Source organism: Notothenia rossii, assembly GCF_949606895.1.
Source record: "Notothenia rossii genome assembly, chromosome: 1".
Taxonomy (NCBI): domain Eukaryota; kingdom Metazoa; phylum Chordata; class Actinopteri; order Perciformes; family Nototheniidae; genus Notothenia; species Notothenia rossii.
The window spans coordinates 74,703,515-74,723,514 of NC_136912.1; the positions used below are offsets into that span (position 1 = coordinate 74,703,515).

The 20,000-nt window shown below is 39.6% G+C and overlaps 1 protein-coding gene across 6 annotated transcripts in view; it reads right to left on the reverse strand.

The window, feature by feature from the left end:
* Positions 1-405: 405 nt before the first annotated feature.
* LOC307028747 (discs large homolog 1-like protein) overlaps positions 406-20,000 on the reverse strand; it is a gene marked incomplete at its 5' end in the record, with an annotated part of 107,494 nt that continues 87,899 nt past the window's right edge. For 4 of the 6 annotated variants that reach the window (XM_079664018.1, XM_079664016.1, XM_079664019.1 and 1 more), the window contains 10 exons: positions 406-3,689; positions 4,058-4,149; positions 5,723-5,832; positions 5,921-6,093; positions 6,456-6,557; positions 6,746-6,796; positions 7,134-7,175; positions 8,659-8,674; positions 10,323-10,386; positions 13,489-13,671. In XM_079664018.1, the coding sequence (XP_079520144.1) occupies positions 3,583-3,689; positions 4,058-4,149; positions 5,723-5,832; positions 5,921-6,093; positions 6,456-6,557; positions 6,746-6,796; positions 7,134-7,175; positions 8,659-8,674; positions 10,323-10,386; positions 13,489-13,671 (940 nt within the window). In that variant the 3' untranslated portion in view covers positions 406-3,582. The remainder of the gene's footprint in view (positions 3,690-4,057; positions 4,150-5,722; positions 5,833-5,920; positions 6,094-6,455; positions 6,558-6,745; positions 6,797-7,133; positions 7,176-8,658; positions 8,675-10,322; positions 10,387-13,488; positions 13,672-20,000) is intronic. The other 2 variants (XM_079664017.1, XM_079664020.1) reach the window with 1 other exon arrangement.

Consider the following 20,000-nt stretch of genomic DNA (forward strand, 5'->3'; position numbering starts at 1 on the left):
ATTACTGTAAACCTTTGAATAAAGTAGTTAATCTACTAATAGCAGTTTGTTTAAATGCATTACTTATGTTGTTTTTTTCATTAACATAAAATACATCTCACGTACCTCCTGCAGTACTCCAACGTACCCCTAGGGGTCCGCGTACCCCCACTTGAGAACCACTGCTCTAAAGAACTACTATTTAGTTGCTAAGAACTTCAAACTAAAACAAATAAAGCAGCATTTTTAAAATCAGTAAAGAACCAGATTATTTGCACCTTTCAAGCCAATATCTGGAAACTTTGAAAAACTATTACAAACCTGCAGTAGGTGGAAGTGGTTGCAAAATATTCACAGTTATTATTGTATTCACATTCATACAGTCCAAAACACAGAAAGAAAAATAATCTCCCGTCATCGGTCAAGTGATTTCAGTAAATCTCAATAAAGACTTTTATTTTTTTATACCAAAATAGGCAGTTAGAGCAGGGATAAATATTATAATATGTAAGATATACAGTAGTTTCATCTCTGTAATAGATACTTTGCATCGGTGCTTTACTCTAACAGACAGTGGCATGGTCCCCCGGCTGAAACACAGCAGAGTCACACAGAGAGTCCAGTTCTGTCAACCGACAAGTTGACAACCGCCAAGTCATGGAGGATTACCGATGAAAAAGAAAAGATTTAGCCGGACATTCTGTGAGGAAATATGAAAGCTCTCAAAACACATGTGGTCAAAACAATTTATTGTTTGAGTCTTAAAGCTATTCTGATGACAGAACGGTCTTTCTGCACGTCTCTGGTCTCCAGTCAGCTTGGAGGAATCGCATTGGGGGGGTATAGGGTGGAGATGAGTAGTGGGCGGCTGACAAAGTCCATACAGGGGCTGTGTTACCTAAAGCATCTCGGTATTCCAAATGTTCAATTGATAACAGATTTTGTTGTCATGTCGGGTGAGCCCCTATGTGACATCACTCTCTTTTAGCTCTGATTTTGGTCTCCACCTTCTCCTTAGTTAAATATCTTGCTCCTTTGGTGCTACATGCTCCATTATGTTTAGCAGCCCGATGCTAACTGAGTAAGTCTGTTGTTGGATTCTGAGCAGGTAGTGGACAGTGAACTTGTTTTAAGAAATAATTCATTAAGAACAGCTGTGTGCTGCAGAATAAAACAATACTATGAGAGCAGTGAGAATCGGCTAAGTGGTGGGCCAGATGGCTAACACTTGAAACTGAAACTCACGTTAAGCTGTGGAGAGATGCAGACTCAGGTGATTTTTCTGTTAACCTTGTCATACGTTTTCACATTGTGTCATTTGATACATTCTTATTAGAAAAATATTGATATAGTCGCTTTACGTGAAAAGTCAAACCATTCATTTTTACCTGTTACCCAACAGAGGGTTGTGTCTGTCTGTCACACGATTTTTTACAAGATGTGAATAACGATGCATGAGGACGTCCAAGGCAAGGGTCACATGAATGACACAGCTAGTACAGATAGGGTACTTAGTACTGTAACGTTGCATATTGTAGATCCAAAAAGCAGGAGACAGGGATTAAAAATAAAAACACATTCTCACAATTGTTTCATAGTGGGCAAACTATTTGTGAGACCACTAAAACACCTTTGATAAAACAACCTATTTCTGGATAACAGGTAAAAATGCAGAACTTTGATTGTCCACCTGTATTATGGGAGAACAAAGGTCACAAATGCAGTTATTTTCAGGTGATATTCATGCACACTGGGACTGAAGGCTCATACAAATCCAGCATGACAGAAACCTGTTTCAAAGAGACCTTATGCAGTTCATTGGTGGTCCTTGACAGTAGCGTTTACGAGAGGGTGACGAGTAACTTTAACTACAGTAGCGTGACATACAGCAAATGACCAGACAGAGTTCCCTGACCTTGTTTGCTAGCAATATAATCACTGAAAACTGAAAGGAGAGTGAATGTGTCACACCAGAAACACTGGGACGGGTTAAGATGCTTTTAAGAAACCAGCCCTCATTAGTGCAACTACAGTAAGAAGGAGAGTTATAACATTGATGCTGATGATTATGATGATCGTGTTGATGAAGAAGATGATACACTGATTGATGGTGGAGCGATCAACTAATGTCACAGTGTGAAAGTGAAGAAAGAGAGAGAGGGGAGGGGCAGGGGGGATGAACGCAATGAGTCAGCGAGGAGGAAGAGAGGGGGGGTGGCAGAAAAGCCTTGCGAGACGAAGACTTCAGTGAAGTTTTTCAGGAACTGTATCAAACTGCGAAAAGTGAAATTACTTCACCATTACAAATGTAAACTATTTGTCAAATTTCTATTGATATAAATGACTCGTAGTTTTAGCCTATTCTTTTTCACTCAGTTTGAGCATTAAATAGGATTCTAAACTACTTTTTCTTCCCTTTGCTTCTTGTGTACATTTGGTAGTAAAGCAGCCATTGATTCAGTTTGCAATCACTTGCCATATATTCTTATCTGCACCTTGCAAAGTGGCACTAATGCACCCTTGTTATCTGTTTTCTCTGGTGTACCATCAGCAGATTTCTTTTCATTTCAGACCAATAATGTGTCCATACCTTATTGAACTGTACATTTCCACTGGAGAAATGATGATACATTTTGTTCACATCACTGAGTGAATTGTTAACATATTCAAAAACAATTAACTGGAAAAAAGTGTTGTAATCCTTGATTACTTGTTTCTGTTTTAAGCGTATTTTATATTTAAATTTCCCTTTTGGAATCTTTCTTTTTATTTTAGAAACATGGGTTTAGGGCTCAAAATTAACTCTAAACACACCACAAGCCTCAATATGTTATTTATTACAAAGCTATCTAATTTACTTTCTAATGATTATTTAACTGCAAAATGCTGCTTCTTAAAGGAAATGTGGTTTTCTTGTCTCAAATTGTACTTTAGTTCCATTTGGGCCTTTGATACCAAAATGCTGATGCAGATTATAAAATCATCACCTCATGTATAAAGTCTGTAATCTGAAGGGGAAGAAGGAAGAGGAGGATGAGGAAGAGGAGGAGGAGGAAGATATGGGATATGAGAGAAATATAGAAAAGACTTGACAGGAGCAATGCCATGAAAAGACGGACAGTTGGGAAGGAGATCAAGATTTTGTCCCACAAACATGCTCTTAAAGCTACAGCGTGCAAAAGTCTGCCTCTTGGTGACAATAATATCATTACAAACCCATACATGAATGCATTACCCTTCGTTAATATGAAAACAACAACGACAACAACAATAATAAGAACAATAATGAAATCAAATCAGATAATGGTACATGTCGCCATGATTTAAACCACCTCCTTAAACATTAAGGAACTGAGCCGTAGGAAGATCCACCGATAGGCTGCTGGACAGACATTAGCCCCTCCCACTTCAGGAAGTAGCAGTCCCAGATAGTCCCAGCCCTGTCCGACTGTATGTGCTTGTGTAAATGTGTGTGTGTGTGTGTGTGTGTACTAATGTGTGTGTACAAGAGATAGATAGAGAGGAAGCAGGCTGATAATAGAAAATGAGAGATGGAGGAAGTGTGGAAATAGTGATGTGTGTGAGGATGTAGTGTGTGTTTGTTCAGAGTCGCTCCTTGGTGGGCACCCAGATGTAAGGACCAGACTGCTCCTCAATGATCTGCTTCACCTGCGAATACACCTCCTCTAGAGTCGAGCCATGGACGATACCTGCAGGCAGGTAGACAGAAATTAATATCCAAGAAGATCCTTTACATAAACATATTACCATGGCAACCCACTGTGTGTGCTTAAAGGAAATATATATAAAAAGCTTTTATTAAATAAGCAGTAACCTTTAAAGGTCCACATCTGTGTATTTCATTGAGTGTAGGCCTATGTGTGTTATTTACATAAAGCAATGGTTCACCTCGAGACCATTGTCTGAATCTCCTGTGCACAAAACGGTTATATTTAGACTGCAATGTGTCTCAGTTTACCCAATAATGTCACAGATTTTGTCTTCAACATTTCGGGAAATACAATTATTCTCTTTCCTGCCCACAGTGAGATGAGAAGATCAATACTCTTCTACTAACCGGTGAAGAACTCTGTGAACTCAAGCTCCAGTTTGACGGCTCTTTCGAAGGTCTTCCTCGCCTGCTCCTCATTGAAGCGCTTGTTCATCTCTCTGGAAAGACAGACATGAGGTGTCCATATTAAAGAACGGAATATAAAACATTGTTTAATTATTTCATTCAACTGCTGACAAATGATAGGCTGATACTGTACCATCTCACTGTAGTGATCCTGATCAAACAAGAGTTAAAGGTCACCTATTATGCAAAATCCACTTGTTCATGTCTTTTATACATCAACATGTGTCCCCTCTGTGTAAAGAGATTCTGAAAGTTTCAGGAACAATTATTCGTTCTCTTTCTGTCCTGATCCATTCATATAAAAACTAATGCTGTCAAAATTATCGTGTTAACGGCGGTAATTCATTTTTTGAATTAATTGCGTTAAAAATATTTAACGCATTTAGTGCATTTAACACATGCGCAGAATGGCCCGCCCCATACATCCCACCAGTGGCAGCGCTGGGGTATGGCTGGGGTAGGCTACAGCCATACCAAGAAATGGCTTAGCCCCACCATGAAAAATGATGTTAAAGTAAGCAAAATAAAGTCCGCCAACTCGCGCGGAGTAAATTGCACCGACAGCAGTTAGTAAGATTGATTTCAGTCGCCACTTGTCTGGAAATACCGAAGACTAGAAACGGTTTTGAAAACTTTTGTCACGTAGTGATCGTCTTCTCAATAGAACATCTTTGATAATGTCTTCTGGCCAATCAGAATCAAGATAACGGCGTGGTGATGTTGCAGGAAGTCCCGAAGGAGAATACTTTTGCTGTAGTACATCTCTATATACATCGATAGAACATTACGTGTTGATAGAAATCAACACGTAATGAAATAAGACCCCACGGTTTGATGATTGATAGGTGTGTGGGCTGTCTTTCATTTTGACACACAGAACAATGTTATAATAAACATACATATTGTATGTTAAATGGATATATCCGCCTTCTTTCATTTTTCTTTCCATTCCCACAACAATATACATAAATACATGGCATATTTTGGACATAGTTCGAATGGTGACTAATCATGATTAATAAATGTTTAAGCTGTGATTAATCTGATTAAAATTTGTAATCGTTTGACAGCCCTAATAAGAACCTGTCTGAAAATGAGCTGATCAGTTTTTGGCCCCTTTGTGATGTCATAATGTTTTTTTTGGCTTGTGTAACCATTAGCCAATAACCAACAAAGGTACCCCCCCCACCTTATCACCTGAATCTCCTCCTAGAGCACCATTCTGTTCTTTGTAACCAAATATCTCTCAGAGGGGCGTATTTTTCATCTAAAGTAAAAGACAGGGAATCAGCCCTTTCGAAACAGGGCTGAAACAGACGGGTTTATGGGATGCTACAATGCATGATCTGTTTGGTATTTGGAGCCAAACACTTGGGAGACATGTTTTGTGTATATCTGAGTCCTAATAATATACGGATGAAAAACAGTATAATAGGAGACCTTTAAGTGACAGTATCTTTAAAGGTAGCTGGAGACACATATTGAATAAACAAAAACAAATGTCCTGTATGATTGCATGACTTCTGTTTTTGTACAGACTTCATAAAGTACATTTCATTTATTTAACAGGTCTGTCATTAATAATCTAAATGTGATGTTTCTTACAGGATGTTGTCGACATTGCGTGGTCTGATGAAGACAGCGATGGGATGAAGGCCTGCCAACTGGAGACGCTTTATCGCATTCCCTGATACATCCAGTATGCAGTGTTTACCCTGCAAGGTGACATACAGAGACATCATGTGTTACTCCTCTCTGTTTCTTCTGTGTTGTTTTTATCATCACACTCTCTCTTTAACTCACCTTATCAGCGACCTCTTTGACCGACTGTATGCTGGTCCCATACAGGTGGTTGTTGTACTGTCCCGCCTCGATGAACTTGTGTTCCTGGATCTCCTGCTCCATGACCTCTCTGGAGGCCATGAAGTGGTAGTCTCTGCCGTCCACCTCGTAGTCTCGCCGCGGCCGCGTTGTGTCTGTAAATCATAGATTTGAAACACATTAAAACTCTATTATTTAAGACCAAATATAATGTTGATTTCACTTTGCCCATAGTATCCTGCATACTGTATACCAGAAAGTACATTTCCATTCACTTCCTGTTAGTTCACCCTATTTGCTCTATGGTTTTATGGTGTCTGTTATTTTTATGACCACATTTACCTGAACTCACCTCACTTCCTGTATTCCTATAAGTCACATGTTATAAGTCATATGTTACAGCATTATAAACATGCTTTTTTAAAAGTTAGACAAATAAAATCTTTGCTTGAGTGCTAAGTTAAAGTTTTATTGAAGAGTTCATCGCTGGGATTCATCATAAAGTTAGAACACTCACGTGGGACGCAGGAGCCAAACTTGTCAGGGAACTCGGAGATGAGGTCATCGTTGATCCGGTCTTTCATTGGTCCGAGCACTATGACTGGTCGGGTGTAAGTAACTGGGATAAGACAAACAGAACCAGGTTAATACACGCACAAAATGACACGAAGAAAGTTTGTTAAAAAAATAGCATGTGAAGATAAACAAATCATTTAACTAATGAATGCCTTTAGGAACCAAACATCACAAGATAGTAAAAATAATAATAAACAAATGAGTTACTGTGATGTGAAATTGAGCACTGACCTTCCAGTTGCATGACAGGCTGGTATGTGAGGAGGGTCTCCTCCTGGCCGGCTGATTGGGAAGAAATGATGGACACGTTAAGAGGCAAAGTGGGAGGGATCATCAACATGAAAACACCCCCGACCCTTTTCTACGTCTGGATTCAACTTCTTCAACAGCTCTGGCAAGGAGACTGGAGAAGCAGAGGTAACTTGTGCTCACAAAAACACAAACACTATGCACATAAGAACAAACAAATCACAGCACACAAATACACATGTGCGTGTATACACCAGAAGCACACACAGAGAAATACAACACACACAAATAAAAACTGAACAAGAAAAAGCAAAGAAGAAGAGAAGAGAGACTTAGAGAAAGAAAGCCGTAGAGGAGGGTCTAGACTTACAGGAACTACTCTCACTATCGCTGGTGCAAGAGGTTACCAGCTCTGGAAGGACAAGACAGTCAGAGTCAGCAACACAAACACATACAAACATAAAGATACAGACAAACGCACACAGACTTGCATTGTTTTAAATGTCAAACAACCAATGACAACCTTTCTCTTATAACAGAAAACATCAGCCACACCATATTCATCCTTCAGTGTCTGTTCACTCATGGTGTTCAGGGGAGCAGGAGGCCAGAGGATATTAACCTATAGGTATGTTTACACCTGAACATAACAGATATAACAGTTAACCACTTCCTTTCTTGTTCTACTTTGTAACGTTCATAAAGGCATGGCAAAGTCAACAGGATTACTCTATATCCAACATTTGGGTTGAAATATTCAGCTTTTGCGATCTGTAATGGGTACTCCAGTCATTTAGTGCTGCACTTCCATAAAGTTATGGCTTTTTGTTGAAAGTGTTATTATCACAAACATTTGGTGGAAAGTAGATTAGTTTGGACTTGACTAAAGTACAATTCTGGGGTATTTGTACTTTATTAGAGTATTCTAAAGGTGGGGTAGGTCATTTTGGAGAAACCAGCTCGAGTGCACTAGAATTTGAAAATACACAACCGGAGAAAATCTGCCACTTCCTTACAGAGCCCCTCCTCCAACACACACGAACGCGCACATGACCAATGAGGGCACGAGATAAGTTTGTGCACAGATGGAAGGCTGACAGGCAGGGAGGCCATCCAGTTATTTTAGCCGGGCCGGCTCAGATGATTGGTCGTACTTTTTACAGTATTACGGCTTTCACAGATGATATTTTGTTATGGATATTTTGTCAAAGCACTTAAGATATTCATTGCGATCGGGATTTTAAGAGCATTCCATGGAATATAACAAAAAGTGTATCTCGAGCCGGTTTCTTAAACGTACCTACCCCACCTTTAATGTTATGCAAAATTCCTCTACTGCACTAGACTTCATAGAAAGATATTGTATTTTTGGAAGTAACTAGCTACTTCACAAAGGAACATTTAATAAAGCTATATGACCTTACAAAGTATGAAACATTGTCAAAAAGATAATTTGTTTACCTTGAGTAAAAGTAATACTTTAAGGATTGCTGACCAAACTTACATATATTTGCTAAAGTACAATTAAAATGTACTATTTTTGAAGGGTGGTATTGCTTTTACTTAATTCAATGATCTGAATGCTTCTTCTTCTACTGATCAATTGCTTTTGTTCACTATTAAACCATGTCCCCTATATTTTCTAGCAAAAAACATTAAACCATTATTGCTGGCTGGACTAGATCTATACAATGAGTATGTCAATAAAAATTGCAAAATTATGAATTTCAGTTATTAAACCGACCCATACTGGACAGAAGCCTTATGGACAAACAATATATTATATTCAACTCTAGGTATTGAGGATGAGATAAAGCTAGTGTCATTGTGGTTTGTGGAGAATCTGAAGTGACATATACTGACCAGCAGGTGTCACTGAGGGAGAGAATACATACCTTTATCTTCCTGATCCTGCAGAGACAGAGAGAGAGAGAGAGAGAGTTATTATTCATGATAGAATATGGTCTGACGTGAAGATGATCATAACAGTATCTGACTGTTATCAGCAGAAGCCCTTTTTGAAAGCTCATGGGTTCTTTATTCCACACACACACACACGCGCACACACACACACACACACACACACACACACACACACACACACACACACACACACACACACACACACACACACACACACACACACACACACACACACACACACACACACACACACACACACACACACACACCCACCCACACACACACACACACACACACACACACACACACACACACACACACACACACACACACACACACTTAGTAAGAATCCTTTGCAGTCTTTCTCAAAGCACGGAGCCAGGGGATACAGCACGCGTGTGTGTGTGTGTCTATCTGTGTGTGATCTTTTTTTAATTAGCAGCTCTTCACCGTGCAGAGTAGCTGATTGCAGACTTGCTGATTCACAGTGTGAAGAAAACAGAGAGCGAGCTGACAACACACTGATATCAATAGCTTGTGTTAGACTGGTGTGTCAGCTCCCATCCTCACGCCGCGTGAAGTGTGATTGAAGTCTTGTCATCGCCTCACTTTATTAAACTCAGCCTGGAAACTTTCAAAGCCTGAATTTCAAACTAACTTGAATTAGTCTCTAATTAATGGTTAACAGGGCTACATTTCTCATATAAACAGGTGCTACGGCGGTCACGGGCACAAGAGACTTTTAGACAGCTCATTCTCTAACTAACCAATTCGTTTTATAAAATCCCATAATATTGAGTGCTAATACAAGTATTTATGGAATCATATTTCAGAATCTGAATGAAATGAAATAATGAACTGTCGGTTTATTGTGACCAGAATAAATGAAGCTGCTTTTGGAATGACACTGTAAATATAACGTTTTGTGTTACTTAAGAAACGTTACCTTTTACTTTATACTTTGCTGCATTAATCTGTTGGCTGTGAAATACACTTATGATTCATTAATACTTCACACTTATTACCATTTGTTTTATTCTATTCAGCTGTTTCTATTTGTTTGTTGATTCCTGGAGCAAGTCATAAAAGATTGTGTATGTGAGAAATTATGGTAATTTAATTGCATTTATTTATGTGTTTTGCTCAACGCTCAGACAGCTCGGATGAAAAGTGGTTGAACGTCTCTGTGAGGCCGTGTTCTTTTCTACTTTTATTTTTTTATAGCATTGTTATATTTACTTGAATAGACAGGTGGAAAAATACTTTCCGCTGCAAATAACCCGATGCCAAAGCTACTTCTTCACTTGGTTTAACAGCATCTCAACACATCATCCTTACAGTCTACGTTTAGACTGGAAGCTCATTGGAAAAAGTTTCATGTGGTATTCAAGGAAATAGGAGCACACTCCTAAAAAAAGGGTTTAACTCATTTTAAGCAACAACTTTCAGTCTTACTGTTATAGATGAAAAGAGACTGTATTATCTGTTCTACTGATATGGGTTTCTCTTTTGAGAAATGAACCTCATGCTGGTTAGTGCACCAACAGCAATACGCTAAACTCTGAAATGTGCCTTTGGTGACCTTTGTTATCACCAAACATCTTTTAAAAAGTTTATAAATCAGGCGTCCACTCACCGATCTGTCCTGAGACCTCGCCACTCTGACCGTCTTTAACCTCGACCTCTCCTTCTTCTCTGCCCTGTGAGATGAGAGGACATGAATAGACATTAAGAGAAATACAGACACAACACACACACACACACACACACACATAAGAGTTTGAATAAAAGCAAATACAACTAAATGTATCTGACTTTATATCTCCTCTATATATATTTATAATCTGTTGGTTTTTCATACATAGTCTAGGAAGAGCTTCTTTGATTATTGTTTAGTGAAGAGTACATATGAAAAGATGTATTGAGAAGGCAATTTGAGAAATGGAAATAAATCATGCATCAATTCCATTTCTTGTGAAACACTGCCTTCACAACAATAACTGTTCACAGTAAAATAATGGGGTATAATCAGGCGAATGTGAACTCCATTTGATCTCCTCTAATGTCTGGAAGATCAAACCTTTCATCACAGAATCACTTTCAAACCTCATCAAACTGCACATTTACTTCAATATCAGACTGATCTATAGAAATATAGAAATATCACCTTTATTAAAAAAGTAATTCTATAGCTCATATTAAAACATTTTCTTGATCTATCTTGTCTATTAGCAGCATATGAGACTATGGGATTTTGATAAGTAGTGACAGTCATCTGATTTAATTTGTGGACTTTAATATTCAGATATTACAAAGGAACGGATATTCTGTCTAATAATCTGAATGTGATTACAGACATGACCAAGATATCTTAGTCTCAGGGTAGAACATCTACGCTCTCCTCATAGAGGGCCCTGCTTGCTCCCACTAAAGAGACCGTTTTGCCTTCCAGTTTAAATGTAGATGTGTCACTCTCTATACAAGGCCCCTTCTTGCTGGCAATCACATTCAACACTAGAATTTCAAATAAGGTGAATCTCCGCCGTCTCAGTTTCTCTGTAGAAGCCATACTTTATAATTAAGGCTGTGTTTTTATACACAGCTTTGAATAATGCAGCTTTGAGCCTCCTCATGCCTGTCAACATCTGAACATACTGAAAACAGAGCAGCAGCCCAGAGGTCCACAGCAGACATGACAATATTTACTGGAGGAACGACGTCAGACTGCAGGCTACTCTTGGGTTTTAATGTCTGATGACAGCTCGGCTCTGAACATCACCTTTATGTGAGCATGTTGGCTCTACTGCCAATACAGATGAGTCCTCTTTGTTTCTCAATACTCTCCTCTCTAATCTCTTTCACTTTCGTGTGATCAGAGTACAATTCCAAACAAATGGCTATTATTCTCAAGAAGGAGAGGAGAAGAGAGAAGAGGAGCAAAACAAGGAGGAGGTGAAACAGAAATAGGAAGATAAGAAGTAAGATGGGAGGGGATGAAGACAGGACAAGACAAGGTGGAAGAGGAGAAGAAGGGCTGACAAAAATTGGAGTAAAAGTACACGATTTATCTCTGAATTGTAGTAAAGTAGAAGTACAAAGTAGCATAAAATGGAAATACTCAAGTAAAAAGAACAGAAGCGTGATGAGAGGGGTGAAGTGGAGATGGTGTAAGACCAGGGGGGGGGGGATTTAGATACAGAGGAGGAGAGCTTCAGTACGGATGTAAGGACAATGAACAGTGAAGATTTGGGAGATGAGGAGAAGGTCGACCAAAAAGAAGAGGAAAGGAGGCGGGGGAGAGCAACAAGAAGGGAGAGGGGGAGGGAAGATAACTTGCAGAGAGGGAGAGACCCTATTAGACCTTATATTGTTTAATTATGTTTTTACAACAGGTTACGATATATAATATTCTGTTATTATTTGACCCCAATGCACCCACTGTTAACAACCTGCCACTACTCTAACACCTCCGTGTATTGATACTCCGCCCTCTGACCCCGCGTCCCTACATCCATCCCTCACACCCCTCACTCCCACTCATCCTTGTCGCCTCTAATCTCTTTCACTTATTCACTGTCGTCACTGCCTCCCTTTCTTTCCTTCAACTCCATCACTTTCAGCATCCTCCACGTCACGGACAGAGCTGTTCTAATGTGTCTCCTCAGAAAGCTATCAACATCTTTCTGTCACCTCCTCTGCGGGAGAGGAGAGGGAAGAGTTTCTACCTCAGGTTTAAATTCAGCACATTCTTCATAGTGATGATGTTTGCAGTGCTATGAGCCAGCAGCAAAATAACACACCGACGTAAACTGAAACCAATTTGAAACCCTCCACCACCCAGAGCTGGACAGGACAGGAACAGGAGGCAGAGGAGAGGACATGGGAGACAGACAGAGAAGAGGAGAGGAGGAAAGAAGGAGAGGAGGAAGTGCAGGTGAAAGAGAAAGCAGAGGAGGATAAGGAAGAGGGGGCGAGAGTAGAGGAGAAAAGGAGAAGATAGAGAGGAGAAAAGGAGGTGTAGACACAGGAAAAGAAGAAAGTGGAGGAGATGAGAGAAGGAGATAAAGAGAAGTTGTATGATAAAAGGAAGAGAGGAATAGAGTAGAAGGAGAATAGGAGGAATAAAGAGTTACATATACAACAGAAGGAGGAGGAAAGGAAATGGAGGATGGGGAAGAGAAAAGGAGATAAGGAGCTGAAAAGGGGAGAATAGGAAGAGTACCAAGAGGAGAGGAGGCGAAATGGGAGAAGACAACGAGAGGAGAAGGCGCGGGTAAAGGATGTGAAGTGAACAACGGATAGTAGGAGAATAAAAGAAAGAGAATGAGGACCGGGAAAAGGAAAGGTGAGAGACGAGGTGAGAATAATGAGAGAAGGAAGAGGAGAAAAAGAAGGAGAGAAGGAAGAGAGGAGGGGAATAAGAAAGGATTACAAGGTGAAACGAGGTGGAGCATGAGATAAGGACAGACTCTTGTGGAATTGATTCTGTGGTGGAGAGGAGTATGTACAGCATCGATGTTTGGCGCCAAGGCTCTGACCTTGATGCTCCCTCCTGAGGTTCAGGACAGCAGGAAGTGGGGACAACAATACTCACTTCCCCAGTGGGAAATACAGGTTGATTCTAGGATGGAGCTGGGACTTAAAGTACTTACAGACTTAAAATACTAGCAGAATAATCAAAGAACTGACGGCTTCAGTACATCATGACTAAATAAAACAGTGAGTGCAGGATCAAGAGTTGACTGTCTAAAGCTTGCAGACTTCAGAGAGCCACTCCCAACCCAAACCCTTTGAACTCTGACCTCCTGCGGCTGGGGATGACGCCGACTTCAGGGCAGTTTGGAGGCGGGGGGCTGAGGTGGCGGGCGGGCCACCACTCCTCTTCGCCAGCGCTGGTCACGTGGAGGACATCCCCGAAATGAAAGGGCAGGACCTGACCGGGCGCGCTCAGATCGGACACACTGCCGTCGTAGTCGAACAACGCTCTGCAGACAGACAGAGAAGCAAACCATTTTAGATTTTACACATTTTGTTCAAAAGAACAAAGATAAATGCTACTTCAGACTGACAATACAAGCTGGAGTGGACACAAATAGAAACATTAGACATTCATTTAGTGAAATAATGTGGAAATACTTCTTATTTTGCATTGTCGTAATGAAACCACAAAATATTTTACAGGAATAAATGTAAAATTCCCCATTCTATCTTTATTCCAAATTGGAAAAAAAGAGACAATGTGGTTGAATGCCTCACATTACTTTTGACAACAACTTGACAACAATAATCAAAGCTAAAAATACATGAACTGACGAAACAATACAGAAAAACAGCCAGTTGTTGTAGTGAATGAGAACCAAAGCAGCTGAGGACTGCTTTCCAACACCATTATTTATGACCTTGTCTGTGTGCACATGGTATGTGTGTGTGTGTGTGTGTGTGTGTGTGTGTGTGTGTGTGTGTGTGTGTGTGTGTGTGTGTGTGTGTGTGTGTGTGTGTGTGTGTATGTGTGTGTGTGTGTGTGTGTGTGTAAATGTAATTGTACACATCTGTCTGTGTGCAGTCTGTTTGTGTCGATCGTGTATGTTTGTGCCCGTGTCTGAACAGTGACCACAGTTCCAAAACCCCATCCAGAGGGAAAAAGACCCAGGAAAATAGGCCAGCAGTGTGTGTGTGTGTGTGTGTGTGTGTGTGTGTGTGTGTGTGTGTGTGTGTGTGTGTGGTGCAAAGGAACTAGAGCTGAAATAACCTGCATCCCCCAAAGTCCCTACTGCCTTCATCAATAAAACAGAATATAGACAGGGAAGAAGAAACCGAGAGAGAATCCGACACAGAGGTAGACACACAGAGAGTCTTACACCAGTATAAAAACTACCTCATGCTTTATTAATTAAAAATGAGGAAAGTAAGACCTCCTCACGAGACATAATATATTTAGCTGCCTGCTAAAATGTGATTTTGTGATAATTAAATCTGATGAAACTTCAAACTGGTGGAAGCCTATAATCGGGTAGCATCAGGTACCATGTTTGGTAAGATTATATTTTACAGCTACTGTATGTTTTTTCCTGTTGATGTCTGAAAGAACAGCAACAATCCAAATGTTTGTCTTGACATGCCTTCCAAAAAGTCACATGAAAGCGTTTTGGATCATTTCAGAGATGTTGCCATGATGACATTATTTGACTGTGTCTTCAAGGTAAATCACTGTTGGGTTGTCACTTGAATATACTGTAACTTTGTTTAGGGCATTTACAGAAACGGTTGATGCCATTGTTTCATTTTGAAAGGACAGCTATAAAAAAAGAAATATTTGTAGGAATGTAAACTGTACTGAGTTTTGAGTTTATCTTTTTTGCAGGAACTTCCTTTAAGGAAATGCTCAAACAAAACCTAAGTAAATATTTATTCATTGTTAATTTATTATTGGAAACCTTTTTTTTTTTTTATAAAGGTTGAATTATAGGCTTTTGTGGACAGGTTCACATTTTTTCCAGCTGACTAAAATGTGTACCATTTTTTTTTTTGTGTACCTATCATTGGTCCCAGAACACATTCACCTTTCCAGGAAACGCTGCGTAAATGAACCAGTGTTACAAAATCTTTGTAATCTACAATTGTGCAGGCTTTTTTATTTGTAAATAAGACGTATCGTGAACAATATGTCTGTCTTCTATGAGCAGAATTGATAAAGCAGTTGCAGTGGAACTGTATCAGCGGTTGCACTGATTAGTGAGACATTGGGGTCTGCAGAGGAATGGGGAGCAGATCAACAATAATGTAATCATTTATTATGATAAATTGTAATGTTCCCAAATAGTGAAATACATGAGAGAAGGAGACATCATGTGAAAGGTTACAGTATATATCCTTCAGGGCATATAAAGTGCAGGCTTACATTTACCTTAGTGGGTCTACAGATACATACAATAGTAAGTAAAGGGCAGCTGTCAGATTTGAGTGTATACATAACCTTATAGAATAAGATATGGAGTAGAATAGACAAGAAAGCTCTCATTGGGAGAGTTTCACACATCCCCTAATGATTTTGCAGCAACCAGGTCACACTAATGTGTAGCTTTATTAATCGCCACAGCTATGTAAATATACCTCTAAATCAATTACCTGCTCTCCACATTACAGCTGTTTTAATCATGTAGGACCCTATCTAATTACCCGAGTGAGGGAACACACAGTAATTGCTGGATGTGTAAAGTAGTAAGAAATGTGTTAAGTAGGGGCAGGGCTGAATTTACATTAGTGGGTCCACAGAGACATAAAGTAAAGGGCAGCTGTCAGAAGAGAGAGTATAAATATCCTTCATTTCTATCATTTTGTCACCAAGAGAGAAATATACAGAAAGAAATAAGAGCAGCAGTATTTTCAGAGGACCACAAATCCCAAAAGGACTTTTTTTAGACTACTTTAATGGATCGTTTATTATTTAAGGCCACGTGCAAAGTCAACTCTAAATCAATTACCAGCTCTCGGTACTCAAGGCGTTTTAATTCCTATGTGGGATCCTCTAAAATGTAATTACTTGAGTGAAGGAACACACGGTAATCACCGCAGAGTGTAACAGAAACACCAGGCCATCTTTTACACCTTTTCCCAGCGAGTGCTGTGGACATTTTAAACACTTTAGTATATTTGTGTTGCTTTTCGCACAGCCAGCAACCTATAGTCCGAACTGCAATGCGGTTCTCTCTAGGTTTTCACCAAATATACTTGTGAGATTCTTGCATGTACATACACTTTATTTCAGAGGCGAGTATGCTAGGTAAATCCCTAGAATGCTACTTACTGTAGGGCAGTGATTCATCAACTGGGATTGGGACCTTTTTGTAATGCACCATTGGTGGAGGTCTGCCTTCTCAGGGTGACATTCTCGCTGATACCGTTTGTTTAACATTTAGAAACTGTAAATTGGATACAATATATTATATTCTCAGACTGAGGGTCAGATCTCATTCATCAAACTCACTCGAAAAATCCCCGGAGCAATTTAAGACCATAATATTCAGTTTGGAGAAGCAAATGTTCCTTGGCATGGCGGCTACTTAAAATGCATTGAAATTGATATCTAGCACGAAGTACTGCAGAGATTGGTATCATTTTTCAGCGACCAGTGAGACACGATTCTAAGCCTTCATAGAGCCTTCAAACCCCAGCCAAAGCGTCAATGTTATATTATATATAACTACATCGATCGTATCCTGGTAGCCTGTCATGGCATATCAGGTCTGTTATCACTTTGAACCTTTCTCTATCTTTCCCTGTTCTGAGAGAAAATGAATCCCCAGATGTAAACATTGTCAGCTGCTTAATCACAAACAATAAAACCAAAAAACATTATTGGTCATTAAGACTAAAATATTCATTGTGAATTGGGCTCAGACTCTGGTGCAGTGTATATACAATTCCAATGACACATTATGGAGACTTATTGTGTTTAGAATAGGACATTATGGGTGAAAGAGGAGAGGGAAGGACACACACATACATGTCACCTTGCTTCGGTGGCGTTTCCTCTGAGGAGAGGTTCATCTTACCCGTTATACACATGCAAACAGTCCTAACACCCCGCTACACACACACACACACACACACACACACACACACACACACACACACACACACACACACACACACACACACACACACACACACACACACACACACACACACACACACACACACACACACACACACACACACACACACACACACACACACACACACACACACACACACACACACACACACACACACACACACACACACTGAATATACATGCATGAACACACACAGCAGCCCACAGCACTCGACACCGTTAATCTTTCACGCACCAACAGCCTCACCTCGACAAATCTGAGTGTTCCCTTTTTCAATATTTAAAGCTGATTGGTCATTTATGTGCAGTAACCAGATACAGCGACTTCCCTTAAGACAATGATTTATCTGTGGGATGTTGGGGGAGTTATTCTATATAACCTTGAAATGATCCTGGCCTGATTTTTTTGCAAGACTTGTAGGAACCTTGGAATTAAAATTCATTATGAAACTGATTAACTCATAGTGTCATAATCATTTTCGGATACACATGTTTCCTAATGAAATCTACAATTATACAGTCAAGGACACCATGTTCAAAAAGATGCTAGGAGCATGGCTCAAGAGATGCCAAAGAAAGTGTTCCACCACTTTGGTTTTAACTGAAATATCTCATCTATTAAAGAGATTGGCATGATACTTCGAACAGGAAATATTAGTCCCTCGGATGATTTGTAATCACCTGGCATTTTCTTTCAGTAATATCATTAAGTCAGAAATATATTGTGTCCAATGCCTTAGGTCATAATAACTAAATATCTGTTTGTGTCTGGGGTATTTTGTGTTTATGGCTGATTGGCCACCGTAAGCATGCTAACAAGCTTAAAAAGACAGTAAGCATAGCTAACAAAATATGTGTGTAACAATAGCATTTTAGCATTGTCGCTATAAGCATTTAGCTTTAAGCACAGCTATGCCTCAAAGTGGATAACAAATAATTGCTAGGTTGCAGAATTATATTATTGTTATCATCTGTTTGGTAAGGATGGAATTAAACATATGAAATATAAGAGCAGTTTTATGAAACTAATTGAGCTCTTTCTGCTTTTTGACTTGTCTACATATTCAGAGAAATATGTTTTTGCACTAAGTGGAAGTTTGCAGTAGGGCGCATCTCTAAATTATAGCTAATTATACTTGATGATTATCGCATCATTTCACTCACATGTACTGTATCTCAAGTGATTATCAGGACATGCAGGCCTCTTGTGATTTAATCAAATGACAGGCCATTATCCTCACTATCCTCACAAAACACAAAATAACAGTGGATGCACACTTAATTTATGCTAATGACAGTCATGCCTATGGGTGACTACTTTAACATTTAACAAGGGTGACGGCAAGCAGTGTAATGCCATGTTTTCTTGTTTTGTCTATTAAATCCACGTTTCACAAACAGGATCTTTGTTACCATCGAGGTTACCAAAACATTGTCATATATTCAATAAAACAGGGAGTCTAAGCAATCAATTAGCTTGTTTCTCTTTCAGACTTGTACACCGCTGACACTTGTTTGACTACTGGATATGACCTTTGGCCTCTCGCTGCCTACAGAGTCTCAGCCCTGCTCTGTGTGAGTCAGTCTGTAAGAGGGTGTGAGCAGTTCAAGGTGATTCTGTTCAAGCTGCTGCTGCCTTTTCCTTCCAGGCCACTTGCACATAGTTCAGGTCAGATGTTCCTTTCATGCATGGTATGTCAGCTGCAGTTTCCTCTTTGCTTTGGGTTTTCTTTGGCCAGATAAGAAGACAACCATGAACAATAATGAACAATGTAATGTTTGGGTGCTCATTGTTCGTTATATTGTATTGCATAACTTACATGTAATTTAATGTCTTGAACAATTTCGTGCACAAGACAGAAAATGACAAAAATGACCTTTGAAAAAGATAAAAAATAACCCTTAAGTTTAAAGTTCTGACCCTGCAAATCAGGATTACTTAAACTGATGTTAGATAAAAAACCGAAAGTGAAGCCAACATTGCAACAAATCCAAGATTCCTCTGGCCCTTTTCTTTTAAACACTCCTGTTACAGGATAAGCAACCATTGTCAAAATCATAGTGGTATCTTAATGCGAGTCTCTCAGATATATTTTGTGTCTCTGTGTTTCTAAATGTTTTTATTCAAAGTTCAATGAGAATTCAACCTGTTGCCCCTCGCAACAAAGCAAGGCAACCTCTTGGTCTCTGTTTATTGTAGATTTTTCCGTTTTGCTAAAAGTAATGCTAAAGGCTGCTAACGCAAGTTGACATCAGCTACTGTATAGTTAATGTAGCTGTTGGCAGTGCTGTTAGATATAAGATTACCGGAGGAGTGTTAGTGTTTACACAGCTAGCCCAGGACCTATTGATAACTGGGAGGAGGAGGTTTTCAGGCTAGCTGTGGGTCGGGAATCTGAAGGGGAATGGCATCAGTATCATGCCAGAGCCAGGCAGGCGGGTAATGGAGCCAGGTCAGTAATAGTAGCTGGTTTGCAATGTCAAGTTTTGTAGCACTTGCTTGATGTTTCGCTATTTGAGCCAACTAGTTTTCTGATCATACAAAGGTAATGTTATCAAAACACATGCTCAAGTTATGTGAGACTTAGGGTTGTAAACTGCGAGAATACAGAATACTTCATTAGATTGCTTTAGTCATCAGTGTAATCATTAGGGCTGCTCTCCTTGTCTTTGTTTTCCATTGTATTGATCTCTAAAGAG